General features: G+C 51.3%; 2 protein-coding genes across 4 annotated transcripts; one reads left to right on the forward strand and one right to left on the reverse strand.

The window, feature by feature from the left end:
- Positions 1-29: 29 nt before the first annotated feature.
- NFKBIB (NFKB inhibitor beta) lies at positions 30-8,401 on the reverse strand. The gene is made up of 6 exons (XM_019751399.2): positions 8,145-8,401; positions 2,605-2,710; positions 2,189-2,522; positions 1,244-1,332; positions 898-1,158; positions 30-179 (listed from the first exon to the last, which is right to left on the reverse strand). Exons 1-6 carry the CDS (start codon positions 8,321-8,323, stop codon positions 84-86), a joined length of 1,065 nt encoding a protein of 354 aa, XP_019606958.1. The 5' UTR covers positions 8,324-8,401; the 3' UTR covers positions 30-83.
- A 250-nt stretch (positions 8,402-8,651) lies between these two features.
- SIRT2 (sirtuin 2) lies at positions 8,652-26,151 on the forward strand. Of its 3 annotated transcripts, XM_019751454.2 has the most exons (16): positions 8,689-8,796; positions 9,619-9,665; positions 12,673-12,721; positions 12,988-13,101; positions 15,802-15,843; positions 15,999-16,105; positions 16,224-16,280; positions 16,783-16,851; positions 21,684-21,813; positions 23,590-23,649; positions 23,930-23,985; positions 24,146-24,222; positions 24,311-24,362; positions 25,023-25,093; positions 25,235-25,301; positions 25,420-26,151. In XM_019751454.2, the coding sequence occupies exons 1-16, from the start codon at positions 8,781-8,783 to the stop codon at positions 25,573-25,575; spliced, it is 1,170 nt and encodes a 389-aa protein (XP_019607013.2). In that variant the 5' UTR covers positions 8,689-8,780; the 3' UTR covers positions 25,576-26,151. The 3 variants fall into 3 exon arrangements, with proteins under 3 accessions (XP_019607012.2, XP_019607013.2, XP_074170470.1); XM_019751453.2 differs by lacking the exon at positions 9,619-9,665 and having other exon boundaries at positions 8,652-8,796; XM_074314369.1 differs by lacking the exons at positions 9,619-9,665; positions 12,673-12,721 and having other exon boundaries at positions 8,691-8,796.
- The last annotated feature ends 11 nt before the right edge of the window (positions 26,152-26,162 follow it).

A 26,162-nucleotide genomic window follows, 5' to 3' on the forward strand; every position in this document is an offset into this window, starting at 1 on the left:
GCGCTGGGAAGGCGACTGTCCATCTAGTGTTTGGGTCTCAGAACTGGGATTTTATTAAGTTGGAAATGCTATTAACAATGAAATCAGATGGGATCTTCAGGGAGAGGTTTTGAAGCTGGGGTGGGAGGTAGCCGGTTTGGGCTCCGGCCACTGTGGACCACGATGTCATCATATTCATCCTGGGGGCAGAGGAGGCCAGGCAGAAGGGCTCAGGCGGCTGCCACCTTCCCCACTGCCCGAGTCCTCCCACCACCCTAAGAACTGAGTCTTGCCTTGAAGCCCGAGCTCCCTCACTCGTAGTTGAACCTCCCTGCTCCTAGTTCTCCACCCATCATGTTCAGGGTGATCTGTGTTCTCCCATCACCACTGCTTGGGCTCCAGCCCAGTTCTTCAGCAGCCACAGCCACTGAGGTCTCCCGCCACCCCCGCCTTTACCCAAATTCCTCAACCGCATCCATTCAATGTCATCTCCTGCCCCAGGTAGTATCCCTGCTGCCTGGGTTCTCCAAAGAAACCTCCTCACTGCTGGCTGAGGTCGTTCCCCATTGCTGCCCACATCTTCCCACAGTTTGAGTTCTCCAACTCATGCTCCACAAAATCACTCCCCACGCTGCTGCCCACCGCTGCCTATTTACCACTCACCAGGACTGAGGTCTTTTCTCTACCTCTGCCTGAGTTCTCCCTCTGCCGTTGCCTTAATTTCTCAACCACCACAGCCCAAGCTCTCCCCACCACCCCTGTACAGGTCACTTGCACTGCTTGCTCTCCTGCCTGAGTTCTCTAATCGCAGCAGCCCAAGGTCAGTCTCAATGTGCTGCCTGATTTCTCTTCTCCTTCCCACCTGCCCCTCTACCCTGACTCCCCCCCTGGGCCACCCACTGTTTCCTCCTGACTCACGCCCTCGTCCCCGCTGTCGCTGTCGCTACTGCTGCTGCAGGGACTGGGCTTGTCGTCCTCGTCCTCAGGCTCAGGGGCTCCATGTGCACGGAGGAGGCGGGCGAGGATGGGGTTGGGCCGGAGTGTGGCACTGCCCAGTGGGGTGCGGCCACCGTACATGCGGGCAGCAGGGTCGGCACCCGCCTTCAGGAGAAGTTCCAGCACATCAGACGCTTGGGCCTCCACTGCCAAGTGCAGGGGGCTCCGGCCACACGTGGGCTCCTGCGGGGTGCAGCAGAGAGGTCAGAGGAGGCCCTGCCCCATTCTGGGAACAACCCCTGCCACACTTCTCCCTAGGGTGACTCACCGGTTTGTTGAGGTCAGCTCCAGCCTCCCAGAGTAGTCGGACCATCTCTGCATCTTTGTGGATGACAGCCACATGGAGTGGGGTGTGGCCTGGGGACAAAGCTACTGGTGTCAGATGATGGGGGGAGGGGCCTGGGTCCCCAGTGCCACAATCCTAGGGGGCTTTGTGGCCTGAGGGGGACTGAGTTTGGGGCCTGGCTCCTAAATTCCTGGGTGTGTCAAGGAGGCACCTGCACCGCAAACACGTCAGTCTCAGGTGGACTGGAACTTGCTGGCAGTGCCAGTGCCCAGGCTGTGGGATGTCTGGGGCCTGTGGCTGAAGAGCCTGGCGGCTAAGGACAGGAGGCCTGACTCGGGGCCAGGAGACCCGAGCCTCTGGTCTTACTTCACAAAGAACCTGGACTTCACATTCCTGGGTCCTGAGTAGGTAAAGGGCCTATGAGGTGAGCACTGAACACTGGGTCCTGGATGACTTGTCCCTTTGTGGAGGGACCTGGTCCCAGGTAGTTGGGCTTAGAGACGGGGGAGCTGAGACTTAGATGCCCGGGCCCTGGATAGAGAGGGTCTTTCTTCCCATGATGCCTGGCTGAGGAGGGCTGTCCCTGAACCCCGATGTCAATCTCTGGGAACCTGGGCTGCCAGAGTTTCACACTGAGTCCGGGCCTTGAGTTCTCTCATTTTGGGTGGGCTGGGTGAGTTGTGCCTTCCGGCTGGGGACACTGGGCCCTATACCTGGATCTGGCCTAGTAGCTCCAGGCCTGTGGGTTCCAAGTGGTCTGGGGCCTCCAGGTGGGGGTCCTGGGTTCCACACAGCCAATTCTCAATAATCTGGGGCCTAAGCAGGAGTCTTTGGTCCCAATGCCTGGGTCCCTGAAGTCTCAGGATTATTTCGCAAGGGACTAGGTGTCGAATCAGGAGAACTGAGCCCAGAGCCAGGTGCTCTCACCCTCATAGTTTTCAGCCTCCAGTTGTAGCTTCCAGTTCTCCTCTTTCTCATCCTCTTCCTTCTCCAAGTCGGGTTCCGGGTACATGGCAACCGAAGTGTGGTCGGTGTCAGGGGCACGGTCAGGGCCCTGAGTGAGGTAGGTATTTGGGGCTCCCCTGGGGCGCTGGGGGCGAGGCTGGAGCAGAACACGAGCGCAGGTGTGTGCCCCCACGCGGCAGGCCAGATGCAGCGCTGTGTGGCCCCCACGCTCCGCCACCAGCAACCCGGCGCCCGCGGCATACAACTTCTCCACTGTGGATGCCTCCCCCAGGATGGCTGCCAGGTGCAGGGCTGTCTGCAAGGAACAGAAGGCAAGGGTTAGGGGTTGCACTGAGAATCCCGGCCCCCAAGCTTTACACTGTCCCCCAGTGGCTCACCTGGCCCAGGTCATTCTGCAGGTCCAGGTACTCAGTTCCAGCCGCGAAGCCTAGGAGGAAATCCAGGAAGGGCTCATGCTGATGAATCACTGCCAAGTGCAGTGCCCTGAGGACAAGCACAGGGGTCAGAAGGCAGAGGTCAAGTATCTTTGCATTCATTCATTCATTCATTCATTCAACAAACACGGAGCACCTACTGTGTGCTAGGCATTGTGACCACAGTTCTGCAACTAATTGTTGGGAATCTGAGAGGGTCAGGTCAGAGTGAATTCAGCAAATTTGTTTAATCAATATTTATTAAGCAGGATTTCTACTTCCTCTCAAGGCGAAGTAATATGCACCAGATTTCCCTCCCGTCTGAATCAACCAAATTAGACAAAATAGAGTACATGAAACAACAGTTTCCAAGATACTGGGCATCATGCAGTGAATGACAGTGAGACAGGAAGCAAATGTGGTGAACCCTTCAAGTGACTGCCACAGCTTAGTATCTTGAGAATTTCCAAGCCACGGTGCAGAGAAGGGGAACCCAGGCAAGGCTCAGCAGATTGCCTGAGGTGAGGAGATGGAGCTGAGTCTGGGGACAGCCAAGCGGCTAGAGTCATAGGACAGAGAACCTGAGAGGAGAGCTGCCCAGGGAGAGACCATGGAGATCTGCAGAGGGGTCCTCAAGTATTTAGGAAAATACTGATCAGAGCATGGAAACTACCCCAGTCTGGGGGAGAAACCATCCAAAAGGATTAAAGAAATGTGCCCATCACTCACACAGGGGCGGAATAGTGCCTGTTCCCACCAGGCAGACTAAGAAAAACTCATAACTCACAGGACATTGGGTAGAATACTCTGGAAGAGTAGTGAAGAATAATGAGCCTTAGATGGAAAACTGCTCAGGGTCCACCTAACAAATCATAAAAGCAAAACCCAAAAGGATCAAACTACTTACGTGTAATTGAACTGCATCCTAGAACAATACTCAAGAATATTTATAGAAACACATCACTAGCCAGCTGAACAAGGTAAAATCCACATCTGGCATCTAATCTAAGATTATCAGGCATGCAAAGAAGCAGGAAAACATGACCCATAATGAGAATAATTAATCAACTGAAATTGACCCAGAATTGACCCAGATGTTAGAATTAGCAAACAAGAATGTTAAAGCAGTCCATTATAACTGTATCTCCTACATTCCAAAAGTTAAGTAGAGACATGGATGATAAAAGGAAAAGACTCCAACTGAACTCCTAAAGATAAAAACTATAGCATCCGGGAGGTGGCCGGTTAGCTCAGGTGGTGGGAGTGTGGTGCTGACAATACCAAGGTTGGCAGTTCAATCCCCGCATGGGCCACTCTGAGCTGTGCCCTCCTTAAAGCAAACAAACAAACAAAAACTATAGCATCTAAAATGAAAAATACACTGGATGGGATTAGCAACAGATTACACATTGCAAGAGAAAAGATTAATGAACTTGAAGACTTTACAACAGAAACTCTCCAGAATGAAACACAAAGAGACTATTCAAAAATGAAAAGAATATCAGTAAGTTGTGGGACAATGTCCTTAAAGGAGGAGGGGGATAGAAAAAGATATTTGAAGAAATAATGTCTGAAATATTCTCCAAACTTGCTGAAAACTCTAAACCCACAGATCCAAGAAGCTAAATGACTGCCAAGAACAAGAAACATAAAGAAAACTTCACTAAGGCCCATCATAAAAGAATCTGTCCAAAATCAATGATAAAGACCAAAAATCTTAACAGCAGCCATAGAAAAAGATATCTTAAGTAGAAAGGACTAGAAATAAGGATGACAGCATATTTTGCGTAGGGAATAATGCAAAAAACTGCAATGGAGCAACATTTTAAACATACTCAAAGCTAATGACTATCAAAGTTGAATGCTTTAACACAGCATAAATAGCTTTCAAAAATGAAGACAAGGGCCGGCCCGGTGGCTCAGGTGGTTGGCGAGCCATGCTCCTAACACCAAGGTTGTGTGCTGCGAGGAGCATGTGTGTGACCAGCGTGAGTGGCCGGCAGGCGGCATGAGTGGCTGGTGGGAGCTGCTGTGAGGGGCCAATCAATTACCGGCGACTGACTGCCTCAGCCAGGGGGAGTACAAGGCTCACAATACCAGCGTGGGCCAGGGAGCTGTGTCCTACACAATTAGACTGAGAAACAATGGCTTGAAGCGGAGTGGGGGCGGGGAGGCAGAAAAAGGCGGGGAGGAATGAAGACAAAATACAGACGTTTTCAGATATACAAAACCTGAAAGAACTCATTACTAGCACCCACACCATAAGAAATGATAAAGGAAACCTGCAAGCAAAAGGAAAATGACATCACATGGGATTATGGATCTATAAGAAGGACTAGAGAACACTGAAAGCAGTAATACTATAGGTAAATATATACATTTTTTTCCTTGTTATGTTTCTTTAAAATATATATTTTTTAATATAATTGACTGTTTAAACAAAAATAAAACAATGTATGGTGGTGTTTATAACACGTGTAAGTAAAATGCATGGCCACAACAGCTTTGGCCAGGAGGGGACAAATGGAAATAATGTAGTCTAAGGTTCTTTTACTCCATGCAATGTGGCATAATATCACTCGAGGGTTAAAGCTGCACACTATAAATTCTTTTTTTTAAATTTTTATTGCGTAACAGTGTGATTTTTCCAGGACCCATCGCTCCAAATCAAGTTGTCCTTCACGCTAGTTGTGGAGGGCGCAACTCAGCTCCAAGTCCAGTTGCAGTTTTCAATCTAGTTGCAGGGGGCGCAGCCCATCATCCCATGTGGGAATGGAACCGGCAACCTTGTTGTTATGAGCTGGCGCTCTAACCAACTGAGCCATCCAGCCGCCCCCCACACTATAAATTCTAAAGCAGGGGTCAGCAAACATTTTCTGTAAAGGGACAGATAAATATGTTAGGCTTTTTGGAGCATGTGTTCTCTCTTTTACCTACTCATTTCTGCTGTGGTGATGTGGAAGCAGCCACTGGCAACATGGAAACGAATGATCGGGGCTATATTCCAACAGAATTTTATTTATGGAGTCTGAAATTCGAATTTCATATAATTTTCACTGGCCACAAAATAGTCTTCTTTTTATTGTTTTCAACCATTTAAAAATGTGAAAAGCATTCCTAGCTCACAGCTACACAAAAGCAGGTAAGTGGCTGGATTTTGCCTCGAGACCAGAGTTTGCCATCCCTGTCTTGCAGAGAAACCACTAAAATAACAAAACATAAAGTTAAAGCTAATAAGCCAACAAAAGAAATATAATGGGACAACATGTACTTGTTCCAAAAGAAGGCAGAAAAAGAAAAGGGAAACAAAGAAGAGACGAGATAAGTAGAAAACCAATAACAATATGATAAACTCAAACATAACCACATCAATAATTAAATGCAAATTGTCTAAACACTCTAATTAAAAGGTAGAAATTGTCAGATTGACCAAATAAGCAAAACCCAACTATATGTGCCTACAAGAAACACTCTTTAAATATAAATATTAAAAAATAGGTTAAAAATAAAAGGTGGAGTAAGCTATATCATATCATGTTAACACCAATCAGTCAAAAGAAAGCAGTAGGAAGCATTTTAATATCAAAGTAGATTTCAGAACAAGCAATATTACCAGAGATAGGGAAGGCTGTTTCATAATGATAAAGAGGTCAATGAATCAAGAGGACAGAATATTTCTAAACATTTGTGCCGCTGATAACGGAGTATCAAATTACGTGAAGTAAAACCTGATAAAACTACAAGGAGAAATAGACAAATACATAATTCTTATTGGAGATTTCAATACCCGTCTCTAAATAATTGATAGAATGAGTAGACAGCAATCGTCAGCAAAGCTATAGGGGACTGGAACACTATAAACCAACATGACCTCTAATTGACATCTAGAGAACACTACACCCAACAACATCAGAATATACATTTTTTTCGAGTGCACACACAATATTTTGGACCATTAAATAAGTCTTAGTAAATGTAAAAAATTTCAAGTCATACAAAGTTATGTTCTAGGTCCACAATGGAATTAAATTAAAAATCAATCAAAGAAAGTTATCTGGGAAATCTTCCAAATACCTGGAAACTAAATAACATACTTCTAAAAAATCCACTGACCAAAGAAGAAATCAGAAGAGAAACTATAAAGTATGCTGAATTGAATGAAAATAAAAATACAACATATCTGAATTTGTGAAACACCGCTAAACAGTACTTAGGGAAATTTATAGCACACAACACCTATAATAGAAAAGAAAAAAGGTCTCAAATTAATGACCTCAGCTTCCACATTAAGACATTAGCAAAAGAAGAGTTAAACCCAAAGTAAGCAGAAGAAAGAAAATAATGGAAGTCAGAACAGAAATCAATGAGAGAGAGAGAGAGAGAGAGAGAGAGAGAGAATTAATGAGGCCAAGTAGGTTCTTTGAGAAGATCAATGTTTATTGAGTGCCACCTATGGGTCAGGCACTGTTCAGTCACTGGGGATACAGCAGAAAACAACACACAAAAACCCCAGGTACAATCCCTCACTTGGGCCTTTCCAGCATTGTTCTTTTACCCAGAGTGTTTTCCCCAGTAATCTGGTTGCCTCATTTTCCTGCTTGATTTTTCTCCAAAGAACTCACTATCTTCTGGCCTACCTTTTCCTGTCTTTCTTTTTTCCTTTTTCTGTGTTTCTTTGTTTCTTCCTGTCTTTCTTTTCTTTCTTACTTTGTGTCTTTTTCTTTACTTTCTTTTGTCTTCCTGCCTTTTCTTTCTTCTTTCTTTTTCTATTTCTCTCTCCCTCTTTCCTGCCTTCTCGCTCCCTTTTTTCCTTCCTTTCTTTTTTCCCCTCCCTCCCTCCCTCCCTTCCTTCCTTCCTCCTATCTTTCTATGTACCCCTCTCCCCCAAATGTACACTCTACAGGGCATAAGTTGTAAATTTTTGTCTGTTTTCTTCACTGCCTTATCACCAGCACCTAAAACAGGGCTTGGAACGTGGTAGTGTTCCATAAATATTTGTTTAACAGATGAATCCCTGTTACCATGGAGCTTACATTTTCTCTTTGAATATGAGATGTAAAGATAAGTGCACAGAAGATGGGATCTTAAAGTCAAAGACCAAGTATTAATTTTGGAAATCAAGGTCTAACGCTCATAAATCAGGAGCTAAGGATCAAAGACCATATTTGGAGAGGTTAGAGGTCAGAAGGAGATTGCTTGAGCTACAGTTCTAATAAAGGTCTCAGAACTGGGGTCAGGAAAACCAAATAGAGTTTTGGGATCAATGGATAGGGATGTGGAACTCTGAGATCCAGAGTTCAAGAAAGGAGGTCAGAAATTATTGGGTTGGGATCAAAATTGGATAGTAGGTTGGTGTTTTTGAAGGTTAGGACCTGTGGGTTACAGGTCAGTAAATCAAGCATCAGAAGTCAGATTTAGGAGAGGTTGGGAAGCCGGGATAAAGACTAATAGGAAATCAGATGTCGTATCCTAGAGCCCGGTTTGGCAGCCTAAGTTTCACTCACGTGTCCCCATCCTCAGTGACGTAGCCGAAGACTAGGGGTGCCCACGACAGCCCCGGGCCCAGATCCGGACCCAGTCCTGGTCCTCCGGGGGCCGCTGCGTCGGGACCCAGAGAGCCCAAGCCGCTGTCGCACCATTCGTCGGCATCCGCAGCTTTCCCCAAGCACGCGACCCCGGCCATGGCCCCCGAAGCCTCAGGGGCCCCCGCGGCCGCCCGCCTGTCTCTGGGCTCTGCCTGGAGCACTGGCACTTCCGCCCTGCGGGGAATTCCCCAACACTCCCCCCTGGCTCATCCAATCAGAGTGGGCTAAATAGCTCAAGCCCCTCCCCATATCACACCGTGACCAATCACACAGTATTCAGGTGGACTACAGCCCTCTCTCGACCCGTTCTCATATTTTCCGGGCGCCCTTTACCAATATGGCTGCCGGCGCTGGGCATTTTGGGACTCGTAGTCCGGCTCTCGCCTGTATCTTTACCTTAGAGGGGCGCGCGCCGAGGTTGTACGAAAGCGTGTATGCGGCCTCGATGACTTCTGGGAGTTGTAGTTCTCTACCCTATCGCTGCTCCTCCTGCTTCCGGTGCCGTCACGGGACCGAGCAGTCGGTGACAGCCCCGAGGGCCCCCGCCCCGCGCCCATGGCCGAGCCGGACCGTGAGTCGGGGGCTTCGGTGGGAGGGTCGGGCCTAGCCGGGGCCTGGCTGAGGGCTGCAGGCCCCGGGGCCCGAGGGCGGGCGTGGTGGGCAGGAAATTGGGGCTGCGTGGGGAGGAGTGGGGTTCGGGGGGCCGTTCCTAAGTGATCCATATTGCTAGGTTTGTGGGTTTCTGGGTGTCGAGGTTTTAAGGGTTCGTTTGCCATGTCTCCCAAGTTACTAACGATCGCATGTTTCTCGCACCTGGGTTGCCAAAGACCCTCGTTGCTAAGGACTTAGGTTGTCGCGGTCCCGGTTGCTAAGGGTACCCGATTGTTAGGGGGAACTGTAGAATGCTAGGGGACCCCTGGTGTCCCTTCCTATCTCTTCCCTCTAGTTCCTGTGCCTCTCTTAAACACACCATCCCCAGCGCACCTCGTCTCCCACACATCCACCTCCCGTCGGAGTATCTCTTCTCTCTTTCTAAACTTATCTCTACTTGTAAACCTAACCCTCCCTGCAAACACGCTCACATACTATTGCTATGTCCTTCCTAACTCCTCCTAAGGTTTCCTCCATACCATATGTCCTTTACTTTCTCCTCCCTAATCCTTCCTGTCCCAGCCCCTTTGTCCCTCACTAACCACCTCTCTTCCCAGCACACTCCACTCTGCTTTTCCCCATCCCCTTCTTCCCTTTACTCCATTTTCACCATTACCCTTTGCCGCAGTATAACTAGGTTGGTGGGTCTTATTGCCTGCCCCCAACCCCTGCTTTGAAGCCCTTCATGACCCCTTAACCATTCCCTCCACTATAACCACATCTGCTCCCCCTCCTCCCCCAGCCTCTGACCCTCTGGAGACCCAGGCAGGGAAGGTGCAGGAGGCTCAGGTGAGATGAGGGAAGGGTGGAGGGAAGGAGAGAGATGCATTTGTTCCCACATCCCACTCCCCTGGGGGGAGGGGACAGAGGGGAGAGTTACCCCAGGTCCCTCAGCTGACTACCCCAACCCCTTGCCCCACCTCCCAGTTCAGCCTCCTGAGGAATTGTGGATTCAGGGGACTGTCAGAGAAGGGGGTGCAGCCTCAGCCCCAGGCCTGTCCTCCCGAACTTTCCTCTTTCCTTGCCCGCCCACTCCCTTCTGAACCTTATTTATGCTGGTCCTGGAGGAGTCAGACATCCAATTTAGTCCCTGAACTCACAGATCTCATGGACAAGTGACTAGAAAATGACCCTATGGGGTGATTGTGTAGATAGCTCAGGGCACTGTGGGTGCCCAGAGATTCCAGCCAGTCCCTCCCCTGGAGGAATCTAGAGGCTGGTCTCGGAGTCAAATTGAAGTAGAGACACATCGTAGTATGTGCAGAGCAACTTCGAATTTTCTTAGGCAAAGTGAGAAACGGTGTCCCATGCAGAGGGTACAGCTAGAGCAAAGACCTGGGAGCATGGAAGAATGTGATGTGTTCAGTAGCACTGGCTGGGGTGGTCAGCTAATTACACGCATGCTTAGCATTTATTGAGTACTTAACTTCAGCCGGGTACTCTGCTTAGTACTTTATGGGCTTCATCTCATTTCATCTTCCCAGCATCCCTGTGGGGGGTCAAGTCCTATTGTGGTCATTTTATCGATGAGGAATTTGAGGCAGAGTTGTTAAGTATCCTGTCCTCTGACCCTCGGCTAGAAGAGCAGAGAAAGGCTTACAACCCACAGCACCCAGCACACTGCTTTCCAGATGCTTCAGAGAGCAATAGACAGGCTGCCTGACAGAGGCCCGAAGGCCTGCCAGTACCTCCAGCTCCCGCTTAGGCCGAGTTGCTCCCATGTGCTGGGCAGGGCCCTTGAGTCTATCCACAGAGCCTCACTGTCTGTGGCCTGAAAGAATGCCAGCCCCCCACAGCCGCGAGATCGCTGTTCAGATGTAGGCAGTGCAGAAGCTGTGGTTAAAGCACCTCACAGATGCACAGCAAAGGGTATAAGAGCTTCCTTTCAGGCCAGGGCTTCTCCCTTGCCTGGCTCCCAGAGCAGGACCACTGTCAGAGAGAAGGTTTAATGTTAAAAAGGATCCTCAGTCCCAACGAGAGAGACTTGAGGATGTAAATTGCAGCATTGTCCATATGGGGCAAAACTGGAAACCGCCCAAGTGGCTGCCCATAGATGGGTTAAATGAACTATGGGACCCCCTTACAATGCACCACGAAGCAGCTGCTGAAAAGAATGAGGTGGGTCTATAATATCTTGTTCTGCAGAAGATGCAGGGTGCTGCGTTGTGCTATGGTATGACCCCTTTCTGGAAAAATAATGGGTTTCACATGCAGAGAAACAATCTGAAGTAATTACCATTGTATTGTTAATAGTGGTTATCTCGACGGGGTACTGGGAGTGGGAATTATAAGGCAGGTGCCCCAAGTTATATATTGTCTAAGAGTCAGACATTTTACAAAGCTTATACAATCTAAAGAGCAATACAAAATTTTAAATGTTTGGGAGGGAGGTTCCTATTCAAAAAGACTTGGAACCAGATAGTGTGTGATGAGGGAGAGGGGTTGTGGAGGAGTTTTAAGCAGGAGAGTGAGTTGGTGAGAATTGCGTGTATACGGGATCCATTGCAGGGCCTAGCCCTGGCCTAGCGTACAGCAGGTATCCATTCATTCAGTGGTGGATACTTCTGGAGCTCCTGCCAGGTGTCAGACCCTATTCTTGGTGCTGGACATCCAGTGGTGAACACGAAAAACCCCCGCTTTCGTGGAGCTGACAGCATGGTGGACCCTGTAGATGTCCGTGATCATGTGATTAGACTGGAGACACCAAAGAGAAGGGCCTGTAAAGTGGAGGGGAGTGGGCCGCCCCAGACCATCATGCAGAGGGTCATGGAGTAGATTGCAGGTGGAGACTAAGGCTGGCAGCCTAGGGAGGAGGCTAGGACAAGGGCCTCTGTGCGGAGAGGACAGACTGGACCAGGTAGAGCCCTGGGGAGGGGACAAATATGGTGGGAGGGCAAGGGAGGGAGGTGGGAGGCGTCTGGCATCCAGTGTGGGAGGCCACACTAGATGGGGCCCAGGTGGAGGAGCAGGCTTGGAGGAGAGGCTGAGGCCAACGGACTCAGTGGGACATAGTGGGAGTGAGGGGCCTGGGACCCTTAGGGGAAAGCCTCCAGGAGGCCATGGGAACCCTGCATCAGGGGACAGAGAGATGGCATCATCAGTGGCATGGATGAGGCAGCTAGCCCAGGGAAGGTGGAGAGACAAAGCAGGGAGAGCCCTGGACACAGTTCCAGACCTGCAATTTGGGAGCCTGGCCAATGCGCGGAGCTGATAAAGGAGATAGAGAGGTTGAAAGGCTATCTGGGGCTTCCAGACGCAGGGTGAGGACCGAGGTGTTTTCACTGGCATTATTCCATTATTATCAACTGACTTTGGTGAGGAGGGCTGCGGGGGTGCTGGGAAGGGGCAGCAGGCCTACACTACAGGGGACAAGGAGAGATACAGGGGGAGGATAGGGTCATGGCATATGAAATAGCAACAGCTAACGCTTCCTGAGCTCTTACCCCGCGGGGTGCTGTCCTGAGCACCTCACACAGTAACTCATTTCATCACACAACAGTCTCCTGAGAGGGGAACCCTCTGAGCTCCATCTCCAAGAAGAGGAGCCCCGGAGACTCAGAAAAATGAAATCACTCACATGAGATTGTGCTCCTTGGGAGTGACAGGCCAGGTCCCCTGCACAGGCAGCCTGTCCCAGATCCCCCACACTGCCCCCCAGAGCTGTTCCTCCATTGCCCCTCACTTCCTCGGGCCCACCTACCAGCCAGGGCCTTTTTCCCAAACTGGGGTGTCACCCCACCCCCTACTCCCTAACCTCACTTCTTGGGCCTGGCCACTCCACCTCCACCCCTTCCAGGACTCAGATTCAGACACTGAGGGAGGAGCAGCTGGCGGAGAAGCGGAGAGTGAGTATCTTCCTTGGGAGGCCGGTTCTGGTGGGGGGCCGTTTAGGGCAGGGGTCTGGGTGATACCCCTCACCTCCATCAAGGGTGACATTCAAGTTATGTAATAATGGTTCTGTGCCAGCACCTGGAAGCCCCTGGCTGGGCCAGGCATGGAGCCTTGAGTTGTGGAAAGGCAGAGGATCCCTGGGCTGGGGCAGGGGCACTCAGGGCCTCTGTGCACCCTGGCTGACACCCACTCAGCCGCTCCCTCTCTTCTTTTTGGCCAGTGGACTTCCTGCGGAATTTGTTCTCCCAGACGCTGGGCCTGGGCACCCAGAAGGAGCGTCTGTTGGACGACCTCACCCTGGAAGGGGTGGCCCGCTACATGCTGAGTGAGCGCTGTAAGTCCCCCACCTGCCTTGGGCCACTTGCCCCCCTCCTGGCCCCAAGTGATTTCTCAGCTCCAGCCACTTGAACCATTCACGCCTTTTTTCTGCAAGTAACAAGAAACCCAGCTCAAACTGACTTATGCCAGAAAAAAGGAATGTGTTGACCCCTTAACTGAAATCCAGCTTTCAGCATGGCTGGGTCCAGGGGCTTCCATGTTATCAAAACTCTTAACCCTCTCTGGCTGCTTTCCTGCGTGTTGGGGTAAAGGTAGCTCCTGGCAGCTCCAATGCCAGTTCCACCAGCCTAGCAGCCCCCCCTGAAGAGAGTATCTTTGTCCTCTGCTTCAAGCAAAAGAGCACAGATTGGCTCGAGTTGGCCCAGGGTTGGTCACATTCTTACCAGGAACCAATCACCGTGTCTCTGGTTGGCCAGACCTAGGTCACATCTCCACTGCTGACTCACGCTGTGGTCTGATTGGCCAGGCCTGTTTGATAGAATGAAGGTGATAATAATAAATGTTTACCTCATAGAGTTATTAGGGGTTAAAAAAAAATTAATAGAGATGTAAATGCCTGGGACAGGACCGGAAACAGCAAGAGCTGTGGAAGTGCTGCCTGTGAGTGTTATTACAGGAAGCTTCTTTCAGGTGTGGTGTGTAGGTGCCTCTTTACTGGGTCACCGTGTAATTTATATTTCTTGCTGTGAGTTGAGGTCAGCTGTCTGCGAAACCAAGCCATCAGCAGTCCTCTACTAGAACAATCGACCCTTTGAGGGTCCTGAGCAGCCCTTTGTTGAGGCCGTCTTCTCCACTTTCCGTGTCCTCCAGCTGCTGCCAGCTCCTCCTCAGCCAGCCGGGCCCGCCGCCCTGCGCCTGCTTCTCCTGGGCAGGCCTGGCAGCTGTCTCTAGCCCACTTCTGGCTCGGGTGGGCCCCAGAGAACGCAGGCAGTGGCTACAAAGCTTTTGTTCCTTCTGTCCTCCTGCACCTGGATTTTTGGATAATTGGCTCCTGAGGGTGCCTATGAGGGGATAATGATAAACAATAACAATTAATTGAGCCCTCACTGTTTGCCAGGCACTGGGCCAAGCATTTGACAGGCCTCCTCTCATTTATCTTCACAACATTATACCTGTGTGGTCATTACAGGAGTGATGTGGGCAGAGGAGGAAACTGAGGCACGGAGTCAGGACCCAGCCCCAGGCCCCCGGAATTCAGAGCACATGATCCCTCCCCCATGCCTGCTCCTCCCCCACATTCAGCCAGGCCTGGTCCAATGGCATCCCCAGAGGAAGCAGAGGGCAGAGGCTGTGGCTGGCCTCAGCCTTTGTCACCCTTGCTGTCCTCCTTGGACAGGACACCCCAGAGGCGCCCGGTTCACAGGGCCTCACTTGTGTCTGTTCATCAGCTGACAGGCAGATGCCAGGGTACTGCGTGGGAGGGCTGCCTGCCAGCAAGCAGCTGAAGAGGCAACTGGGCTGTTTCTGCCCGGCTCGGTGTGCTTGTGAAGTGATGTGACCCCTGCCATGTCTTCCCCTAGTCTTTTCTGAACGGGGGTAAAAAAGGGGGACCCAAGTGCTTATAGGTATACGAATCATGGGTCTCAAGAAGTTTAATGCATTGACTCAAAGAATAACAGCAAACATATACATTTGCCCTTGAACAACACCGGTTTGAACTGTGCAGGTCCATTTATACGCAGCTATTTTTCAACAAATACTGTAAATGTATTTTCTCTTCCTTATGATTTTCTTAACAAGTTTCTTTTCTCTACTTACTTTATTATAAGAAATATGTGTTAATCAGCTATTTACGTTATCAATAAAGCTTCCAGTCAACAGTAGGCTATTACTAGTTAAGTTTTGGGGGAATCAAAAGTTATACGTGGATTAACCCCCTGGGTTGTTCAAGGGTCAGCTATATAGTGCTTGCTCAGTGCTGGGCACGGATCCAAGCTTTACATGAATGAATTCATTCTCTCAACAGCCCTCCAAGGTCAGTACTGTAATGCCCATTTTACAGACCAGGAAGCTAAAGTCTAGAGTGGTGATCTGAACTAAGACCCCCCTGCTGATGAGCAGGAGAGCCAGGATTTGAAGCTCTTATCCACTCTTCTGCTATTCACTGGGTGTGGGCTGAGAGTGGCAAATCTTTGGTCTTCACCTGAAAATCACCAGACTTCTGGTGGCCAATGTGTGTTTGATTATGGAGGGAAAAAATGTGATGAAGGAATGTGTATAATATGCCAGAAATAGGTGGTCGTCCCAGATTGTGTCCACAAGATGAATTGCTACCAGAGATTTTTACAATAACCTGTAGCTCTTCTGGGGGAACCCCCCGTCCCCAGCCTCCTTACTAAGATCGTACACATTTTTGTGCAGATCTAGTTAAGGGGAGAAACTTCTCTCCCAGTGGCCTTTTCTGGACTCTGTCTAAGTTGGTGTAATTTTAAACAACAGATTCGTTGTCCCCATGCTGGCTCTTCCACCAGTTGACTGTGTGACTGCTTCCTCTCTTGGAGCCTCGATTTCCTCACCTGTAAAATAGGGATGTTAACACCACTCGCCTCAAGATGGTTGGGAGGACCATTCATGCATCTGAAATGTTTGCCCCAGAGCCTAGCGTGGAGTTAACAGTGTCAGGGGCTGTGGTGGGCGGTATGATTTTGGGGCTCAGCAAACCATGTCACGTGATGCACAAACTCCTCTCCTCTAGGTCACAGAGTCATCTGTTTGGTGGGAGCTGGAATCTCCACGTGTAAGTGCCCCCTCCCCCAGTAGTTGCCCCCAGGTCTGGGGGAGCCCCTTCCAGGCTTGAGGGGAGCCAGGTCTGGATCCTCACTTGGGAGGGTTACTGTGATATAGATGAGGCCCAGGTCCCTGCTGGATTGCTTTCTGCTCTTCCTCCCTCAGCTGCGGGCATCCCCGACTTCCGCTCCCCATCCACCGGCCTTTATGCCAACCTGCAGAAGTACCATCTTCCCTACCCAGAGGCCATTTTTGAGATTGGCTACTTCAAGGTATGTGCTCTCCCAGGGAGGAATGTCTGTAATGATGGGTGGTGGGGATGGGGTCACCTGCTCTCATCTCACCAGGGGCATCTGGGTACCCACCTGCCCTCTGCTCTCTCTCCCACAGAAACATCCAGAGCCCTTCTTTGCCCTCGCCAAGGAACTCTATCCTGGGCAGTTCAAGGTGAGCTCTTTTTTGTAGGGGGAACAGAAAAGGTTAAGTGACAGCAGGCATGGGAAGGGCCCTTTGTACCAGTTTTATTATATAGTCATTACGTACATGGGCTCTGGGCCCAGACTGCCTGGGTCCAACTCCAAATCCCTCATATCCTGCTTTTGTGACCTTGAGCCTCAGTTTTCCCATCAGTAAAATGAAGCTGATAACATTATATGAAAAGGGTCGTTGTGAGGCTTAAGTGAGTTAACAGTCCACAGAAGAGCCCAGACTCTGGAGCCAGGCTGCTTTTTTTGAGTGAATCCCAACTCTGCAGCTTGCCAGCTGTGTGTCTTTGGCAAGACAGTCAGCCTCCCCGTGCCCCAGTTTCCTCTCTGTGAAATGAGGATAATGATGGTCGATGTAATGGTTCCATGAGGTAGAACAGGCATAGTGCCTGGAAGCTTTCTGCACGTGGCGGTGTAGGGGAAACTTCTCCATTATCAGCTTGGTTCTGACTGTCCCTCTGCAGCCGACGCTCTGTCACTACTTCATCCGTCTGCTGAAGGAGAAGGGGATGCTCGTGCGCTGCTACACACAGGTAGGTGGGACTGTGGGCATCCTGGGAGGAAGAGGGCGGGCTGGATGTGGCCTGGCACCTCAGCACTAAGAGCTCCGGCCACTGCTTCTTTGTCATGTGAGCTGCAATGAGTCATTTCCCCTCTCTCAGACTCAGTTTCCCCTTCTGTAAAGCAGAGGCCAGAACAGCTTCGCCCTTTCAGGTCTGTGGTGACATGGCACTGAACTCCTCTCAGAGCGCTCCCCTGTGTACTGAGAAAGGACCTGGTGTCTGAGGGGAGGGGGCACCATTTGCACCAGAGATTTCATATGAGGTATGGCTTTCCAGCAGATGACACCAAAGTGACTTGATCTAACCAAATCCATATGCTATGACAACGTCCTAACTGGTGAACAGACTGTCTTAAGGAAGGGGCACCTTTTTATAATGTGCACAGAGGCCTCCTGTGCGCATGGGGCCATGGCTCATGCATGTCAGATGCTGAGCCGAGGGCCTCACCATGGAGTACGCAGGCAAGGGGGCCGCCTTGTTGGCTCCTGGACTAGTCGGCAAGCCGTCCGGGATCTCGCACCCTACTTGTAAACAAACGTTTGCACCTCTGCCTTTGTTTTGTGAGTATTGAATTCCATGATGTGCTATACAGTGATATCACGCATGCTGTCAGTCATACCTCAGAACCCAACGTGTATAAAACAGAGAGAGCGTGCCTGGATCTAAATAGGTGTTCTAGTAGTTCCTTCCCGCACCTGGCAGTTGGGAGCCTGCAGCCTTGGAAGCTGCCACCAGGGGGTGGATGAATTCTTTTCCGGTCAGATTTCTCAACTGGGGGCAGGTACTCCTGCCTAGGGCTAGTGGTGTGTGGTGGAGGGGACGGTTGCCTCCTTCTTGAAGGAGTCCAAGCTCAGGATAAACCTGACCTTTCTTCCAAGAGAGTCAGTTGTATCTGCAGGACGTGGCTCAGACAGGATACAAACAGCTCACCTGAAGCCAAGTGCCCTCTGTGCATGATTTCATGGGCTCCTCACCAAGGCCCTGCTGGCATCCCTGTTTGTCAGCTTCTGTCACAAGTGTTTACTGAGTGTCAACCCAGTGCCAGGCGCTGCTGGCAGCGAACAGAGCCAACTTTCCTGCCCTCCTGGAGCTGACACACTAATGTGGGGAGAGAGACAGTGGGCAATATGGATAAGTAGCTTATCTAGCGTGGCAGATGGTATGAGTTCTGTGGAGCAGGATTAAGCAGGAAAAGGGAATCAGAAGTGTGTGTGTGTGTGTGTGTGTGTGTGTGTGTGTGTGTGTCGGGGGTATGGAGTGTGTTGTTGTAAATAAGATATCAGGGAAGGCCTCACTGAGGAGGACACATTTAGACAAAGACCTGAAGATGGGGAGGGAGGGGGCCATGGGATTATCTGGGGGGGGTGCGCTCCAGGCAAAGGGAACAGCTAGTGCAAAGGGCCTGAGGGAGATGTATTGGGCGTGTTTGAGCCGGATCTGAGTAAGCGAGGAGGACAGCAGGACACTAGTAGGAGAGAATGGAGGAGACGAGGTCAGGAGGTGACAGGGAGATTCCGATGATGTGGGGCCTCGGAGGCCATGGGAGGGCTTTGTTCTTTACCCTGAGTGAGATGGTGCCACAGGAGGGCTCTGAGCAGGGAGGGACATGACCTGACCCAGGTGTCCCTCTGGCTGTGCGTAGGGGACAGATTGTGGGGGCAGTGGGGAGGGGGTTACAGAGACTGTGGATGCTGCTGCTGTGATGATCCAAGCAGGAGAGGACGGAGGCTGAGCCAGGGTGGGAGCCGGGGAGGGGGAGAGGTGGGCAGGTCATGCATCCATTTTGAAGGTAGAGCCAACAGGACTTGGTGATGGATTGGATGTGAAATGATTCATGATGGGGAGGGAAGAGTCAAGGACAACTGGACGGCTCTCAGCCAGAGCACCTCCCGCTTTTTACTGAGATGATGGGAGGGGCAGGGGAGCGCAGAGGAAGACTTTACTTTGAGGCACATCGAGGTTGAGATGCCTGTTAGACCCCCACGTGGAGATGCAGACAGACATTTGGACATAGGAGTCTGGACTTGAGCTGGACGAGCAGCATATATTCATGTTTAAACTCACCAGACAGGATAAGATCACAGGGCCCCAGCATGAGAAGCCCAGGCCCAGGACAAAGTGCCCCATCAGAGGCTCAGTGGGCTCACTTCCCAGCTCAGCTGGAGGCAAAAACCCCTGCCCTTGACCACGACAGCACACCAGCTGCCCACTATTTTTACATGAGAGCCAACGTGAATACAAGTATACTGTGCAGGCATCTCCCCTGACCCCACTTGCAATATTTAATGCATGGAATTTAATTACACGTAATTTTCAAAATGGCATATTACCTAAAATAGACAAAGGTGGAAAAAAAATATCTTTCCACTCCCACATTTTATGAAACCATTTTTTTTCTCTCAAACTTGTCACCTTCTTCCTTGACCTCAGCCAGTTTTGAGTCACTGACCTAGTTCTCTGGAACACGTTGTCTTCACCTCTTTCTGAATTGTGACGACGTAGCACTTCTGAAGCATGTATGATGCTATTTTTATCTTGAGACACAAGTATCCATTCAAACATGAGAACAGTTGCCCTGTTCACTCAAGTCACTGTGATCTCCACAGCAAAACGTTCTTTTAACTACATATATGGCATTTATACTGTATATAGGGTTTGGACTTAGCTTTCCTTCATCTGACCCCTTGTCTGGAAGACCCTTCCATATCACTCACATAGCAGCTTCATGCTTTTAAAAAGCTACCATCGGTGATGTGTCAATTACGGATGTGATGTTTTGAAATAAAAAGGAAACCAAGATCTCCAAAGTTTCAGATGAAAATCCAGACTTCAGGCTCCTCCTGAAAATTGGGAAGAGCTGGCTGCACCCTGGGTAGCTTTCCTGGGGAGAGCGGGTGGCTGGAGCTGAATGACCACTGCCCACTCTGGGAACTGCCCGCCCTTGCCCAGGGCCCACGTCCTTTCCACGGCCTGTTTCCTGCCAGGCGCCAGGGCCAGATGGCAGTGGCTGTGTATCACCACGTGGTCAGTGCTTGTCCTCTAGTAGGTACTTCCTGGGCCTTACTGCCCAGCCCCCAGCTGCTGCTGGCTCCTTCATGTGTCTCCTTTGAAGATATTCTATGCTTAGGCAAACAGATACACAAATGTATAGATATTTTTTCACATCCTGTACACACTCTGCCTTTGTACTTTTATCCCTTTTAACATCTTGGAGAGATCACTTCACATTGGTACATACAGTTCAGCCTCATTCTTTGTGGCTTTTCTCCCCCCTTCTTCCGCCTCCCCCCCACATACACTCTGGTTCAAGCCGTTGTTTCTCAGTGTAGTTGTGTAGGACCCAGCGCCCTGGCCCACGCTGGTATTATGAGCCTTGCGCTCCCCCCGGCTGAGGCAGTCGGTCGCCAGTCGTCGGTCAGCCGCTCACAGCTACTCTCGCCAGCTGCCGGCCACTCACGCTGGTTGCCGGCCACTCGCATTGGCCACCGGTCACTCCTGGCAGCACAAGGTAGCCCGCAGCAGCTCCCGCCAACCTCCAGCTGCTCACAGCAGCCCAGCTCCAGGGAGAGCTGTTGTTCACAATCTTAGCTGTAGAGGGCGCAGCTCACTGGCCCATGTGGGAATGGAACAGGCTACCTGGGCAGCAGGAGAACGGTGGTCCAAACACCTGAGCCACCTGGCCAGCCCATTTGTGGTTTCTTGATTAAACATGGTGTCAAAGAATAGCACAGAGGCATTAAGGCAGTTCTGATGCATGCTATTGAGTTATTTCCATGCACACTGCTTCCTCACGTGCAAAGGAGTTGATCAGTAGACTGAATCAAGTAACAAAGGCCAAACTGAGATTTCTAATGAAGAGGGGAAGGGGAAAAGCTACAGAAAGTCTGGGAACAGTGACTTGTCTGCATGTTTTGGGGATAAGCTGATTACTGGCAAGGAGCAGAGAGGGCATTTGGGGTGTCTGCCCTGGAAAGGGAACCCTTCCAGTTGTTCATGGAGTCTCCAGGAAACCTTGTCGATTCAGCTGTGGGCCGCACATGACAGGCCATCTCTGTGTAACATCTGCCAGTGTCCTTTAGCACCTGCCTCATAGGCATACAAAAGCTGCTCCAGAGGGGCTGTGTGTTTTGAGAAAAATGAGAGAGCACAAAAGTCTGTGTGGAAGAGATGAATATTCTTGTTTGGTCAATAAGGAAAGTATTTCTGTCTTATAAGAATATAAGTTAATATGCCATCTATGAAACACACAATAGTAAGAAACCTGACTGCTAAATAGGAAAACAGTGTGTTTAAAACCAAATAGTCCCTCCTGAGTTGTCTGTTTACGTTAATGGCTGGCCAAGGCTGCCACAGACAGCTGTGCAGGTTGGGTACTGCACAAGGAAGCCACATCTGAGGGGGCTCCATTTACAATGGAAACATTGTAGGTTTATACATTTATTTCAACAGATTTCTGGCAGGTGGCACTAAAGTGTGTGGTTCTAACAAAACAAGTTTTCTGAAAAATGGAAGCAAAGTGGCCTGGATTTGCAGAAAAATGCCATATGGGCTGTTAGTGGCTGTGGGCCGGGGCTCATAGATGTTTGAATTTGGGCCCCTGCCCGTGAGCATCCGTGACTTTTATCCTTTCAGTGGCACTGCCAGAATCAAGAGTTTTCAGATACAGTCTGCCCCTTGCTTTTCCCTCCCTTCCTTCTCACCCTACCCCACTCGTTTCTCCTGGCCACAACTCCCTGCTCTGTCTTCTGCCCCTGAGGGGTAGGCTTTACTCCCGAGCCTCTTCCCTCCATCTCTCCGTCCAGAACATAGACACCCTGGAGCGAGTGGCAGGGCTGGAGCCCGAGGACCTCGTGGAGGCCCATGGTACCTTCTACACATCGCACTGCATCAGCCCCCTCTGTGGGCGGGAGTACACGCTCAGCTGGATGAAAGGTGAGGGGCTGGAGGTCATCCACAAGGGCAGACCTCCCACCCACTGTCCACTCCTCATGCCAGGCACAGGGCCTCTACCCAGGGGGTGCCAGTTCTGTCCTGCACAGCCCTGTGGCTCTCCTTCCTAGATAATGGCAGTCCCCAAAGGTTTGAGGTGGCAGTGGGCTTCATTGCTCCCAGTACCACCTCGCAGCCAGGTTAGAATGGAAACAAGCTCCAGACCCAGTTCAGCCACACACAGAGACGTGCATTAGCAGTGGTCACACGGCCTGTGAGGTCATGCAACCCTAGGTCTTTGTCCTTTGAGGGGCTCTGACCCTGCCTCACATGAGTGCTCATCAGGCAAAAGGAACTAAATTCTAAGAAGAGCAGGGCTGTCCGATAGAACTTTCTGGGATGAGGGAACGCTTCTCTATCTGCACTGTCCAATATTGCTACATGTGGCTACTGAGCACTTGAAATGTGGCTAGTGAGTCTGAGGAACTGAGTTTTAAATTGTATTTAATTTTTATTAATTTGAATTTAAAGAGCCACACCTGGCTGTGATGACCATGTTGGACAAGCACTTGTACGAGAAGCACAGGATTCAATTAGTCCATTAGGTTCAGGCGGACAGAATCAATGGCGTGCGAAGCCAGACACAGGGCTGGTTAGGGGTGAAGGCTGGGGCTGCCCCTCGGGGTGCAGACTACAGGGCTTGCTAAAGACATCGTCCCAATTCGTGTAAGGGCAGAGTGTCTGTAAAAAGAACAAAACAATCCAGCCAATCCACATTTCTGGAATGTCAGCAAGAGCCTACTTCTGTCGTCCATTGTGCTGATTAAGAAATCACTTATTTCACCCATGAAAACCCATTTCTGACACTCTTTATGCTGCCTTCACAAAGCCTCTGTCCATGGGAGATAAGGACAGCACTTGTAGGAGAGCCTCTGGAGCGTAGCCTTTCTCATAAAACTCCAGCTGACCGCCCCTGGGGTGAGGAGCCCTGACCAGCCCCGCCGGTGCAGCTGGGGGTAATGTACAGTTAACATTACCCCATTATGTTCACTTACTGCAGTATCCCAGGCAGCACCCACAAAATAGCATACTGTCAGTGCAGAAATGTTTTAAATTAAATGATGGGCATTAAAACAGTGCTCTGTAGACGTGTGTCGAAGGAATGAATGAATCGTTGAACAAATGAGCTAGGAGTCTGTGAGTTGCAAGTGACAGAATGGTTTCAAGTTTCCTTAGTCACTTAATAAGTAATAAAGTGCATGATTGTCATAAGCATGGTGTGTGTGTGTGTGGGGGAGGTCAGTCCCAGAACCCCAGGCTGGGCAGCAGCTGGGCCTAAGGATTTGTCCCCATCCCAGGGTCATCTGCATATTTCTCCCTCTCTCTCTGCTACCTGGCCAGGGACCACCAGGCCTCCAAACCAGGATGAATCAGGGCTGCCTTCAGAGAACCACTGGCAGAGCTTCACTTCCAAGTCCAGATTTCCTAGGCGGGGCTTAGGGAATCCAGTGGCCTCTGCTGATTTGTGTATTCTTTCAGTTATAGCTTGGTGCTGCTGGGAACCACCCTTGCACTTCTGGGGCATTTGGGGTGGTGGGGGCAGTTCTCTGAGGTGGGGGTCCTTCCTGAGCAGGGCAGACACCCCAGGAGGTTCCCTGGTGACTGAGGTGTGTTTGTGTTGACAGTGAAGGAAGGGGCAGGGGAAGGCAGCAAGGCAGGCTACAGCCCCCAGCCCAGAGCCTCTTACCTCCTTCTCTCCTTCCCCTTCTCCACGCCCAGAGAAGATCTTCTCCGAGGTGACTCCCAAGTGTGAGAAGTGTCAGAGCGTGGTGAAGCCTGGTGAGCCTTGGGGCCAGGGGCAAACTGAGAATCAACTGGGAACCACCCCCAACTCTTTCCCAAGAAGGCCACACTTGCCACCCACCCTACCTCTGGTCACCCTCTCTCCAGGGAGAGGGTTCTGTAGCCCTGGCCCGTCCCTGCTGCTCCACCGTCCCACCCAGCCCTCAGGTCTGCCTTCTGCTCCTGCCTATTGTTGTCTTTGTCTGTCTCTGCCTCCCTCTGTTCACTGTCTCTTTCTGTCCTGTGTTGTCTGTCTGTCCGTCTGTCTCCACCTCAGACATCGTGTTCTTTGGCGAGAACCTTCCAGCGCGTTTCTTCTCCTGCATACAGTCAGTAAGTGCCCCTGCCACCACCCTGCCCTCAGCTCATGTGAGGGGACAGCCTGGGTCATTTCCCCAACTGGCTTCAGGTGGGTGTGTGGTGGGGAGCAGGGGACAGTGGCCCAGCCCCGGCGGAGGGTCCTGGAGCCCTCCTGGCTGTTCCCTCTTCATAGGACTTCCGGAAAGTGGACCTGCTTATCATCATGGGCACCTCCCTGCAGGTGCAGCCCTTCGCGTCCCTCATCGGCAAGTAAGTCAGTGGTTGGCCTGGGCTGGGGGGCACTGGAGGCTGAGGGAGCCAGAACAGGTCGTCACCACCCAGATCATCGTTCCCCCAGGGCACCCCTCTCCACCCCACGCCTGCTCATCAACAAGGAAAAAACTGGCCAGGTGAGTTGGCTTTTATACACAGCCCCTCGTTCTTCCCTGCCTTCTCATCAGATGGGTCCCCATTCCCTCCCACTGGCTTCCTCAGTATGAGGGGACAGGTCTCTAGGGAACCCAGTAGTTCAGACCTCTCAGCTCAGGACCAGGGATTCCAGAATCCAGAGGGGTCAAGTTCCAGGCTGCCCTGACTCTTAAGATTCCATAGGGCTCCGGGTCATTCAAGCAAGTGACAGAACCCCAACTCAGTGTGACTTCAACCAAAATAGGGTTGTTGCACTTCCTGGGACTGAAGAATCAGATTAGCTGGAGCAGGGCCTTCAGCAGTGGCATCAGAGTCCCCTCTACGTCTCGGTCCTCTCCACCCCCCACCCAGGTGGCCTCGCTCCCAAGCCCTGGCTCCCTCCTGGAGAGCGATGTTTCCTCGAATAGGCAAAAACATGCCACATGCCAGACGCTGTTGTAAGCATTTTCCCTGTATCAACCCACTGATAATACAACTCTAGGAGTGGGTTCGATGATCACCCCCACGCGATAGATAGGGAAACTGAGGTTCGGAGAGGTCCCTTGAGCAAAGTCACGGAGCTGGGATACAAACCCAGGCCTCCGGGCTTGAGGGTCTGTGCTCTTAGCTCCGCCACCCCCACCCCACCTACTTCCCTGCAGACTGACCCTTTCCTGGGAATGATGATGGGCCTCGGAGGAGGCATGGACTTCGATTCCAAGAAGGCCTACAGGTGAGGCCTGAGTGCCGTGTGGGGTGGCGCTGCCAGGGACAGGCCAAAGTGGGCGGGAGGGCGTGATGCTCCACGAACAGGGCCTCGCTGTCGGGGGCCTGGGACAAGCCTGGGAGCTCAGACTCTCTCACCTGCCCGCAGGGACGTGGCCTGGCTGGGTGACTGTGACCAGGGCTGCCTGGCCCTTGCTGACCTCCTCGGATGGAAGGTGAGGAGCCTGGGACACCCACCCCACCCCGAGCCCCGTCCCTGGATGCCTGTCCCATGGGTCTTCTGACCCCATGAGGCATGGTGACCTTTGACTCTGGGAACTTTGTCCCCTACAGAAGGAGCTGGAGGACCTTGTCCGGAAGGAGCATGCCAGCATTGATGCTCAGTCGGGGTCAGGGAGCCCCAACCCCGGCACTGCAGCTTCCCCCAGGAAGTCCTCACCTCCTGCTAAGGAGGAGGCCAGGACCACGGAGGGGGAGAAACCCCAGTGACAGCTGCATCTCCCAGGCAGGACGCCCAGCTCTTCTGGGACAGCGGAGCCCCAGCCAGCCCTGGTCCCCCCTAACTTGCAGCTCTTGTGTAGGAGCTCAGAGCATTCCCTCACTCTCATAACCACTCCCTCCCAAAACTGGGGTCCCCGCCCCCTGACCCTAGCAAATCTCTAACATCTCCTCAGGGCAGAAGCTTGGGCAGCCTATCACTAACAGCCCAGAGCCTCTAACCACCCCCAGGGGTGAGGATCAACCTCCCCTAACCTCTAACTGCTCCCAGGGCCTGGGGACCTCCAAATTTCTAACTGTCCCAGGACAGGGTCCCCAGGGCCCCCACACTCTCTACTACTCTCAGGGGCCAACTAGATGAAATCTAACCTACCCTGGGTGGGGGTGGGGGCCCTCCAAACATAACTCACCCAGTTGGGGGTCTGAGCCTGAAGGCCTTCCACCTCTCTGCCTTCGACTCCCAAAGTGGGTACCTTAGCCACCTTCACTCAGGACCCACTTCTCACGTGGGAATAGGCAGATGATGTTGCTTATTGGAGACAAATTAAAAACCAAAAATTAACAATCTGCTGTCTGGC

The sequence above is a fragment of the Rhinolophus sinicus genome, linkage group LG11 (assembly GCF_036562045.2).
Source record: "Rhinolophus sinicus isolate RSC01 linkage group LG11, ASM3656204v1, whole genome shotgun sequence".
NCBI lineage: Eukaryota > Metazoa > Chordata > Mammalia > Chiroptera > Rhinolophidae > Rhinolophus > Rhinolophus sinicus.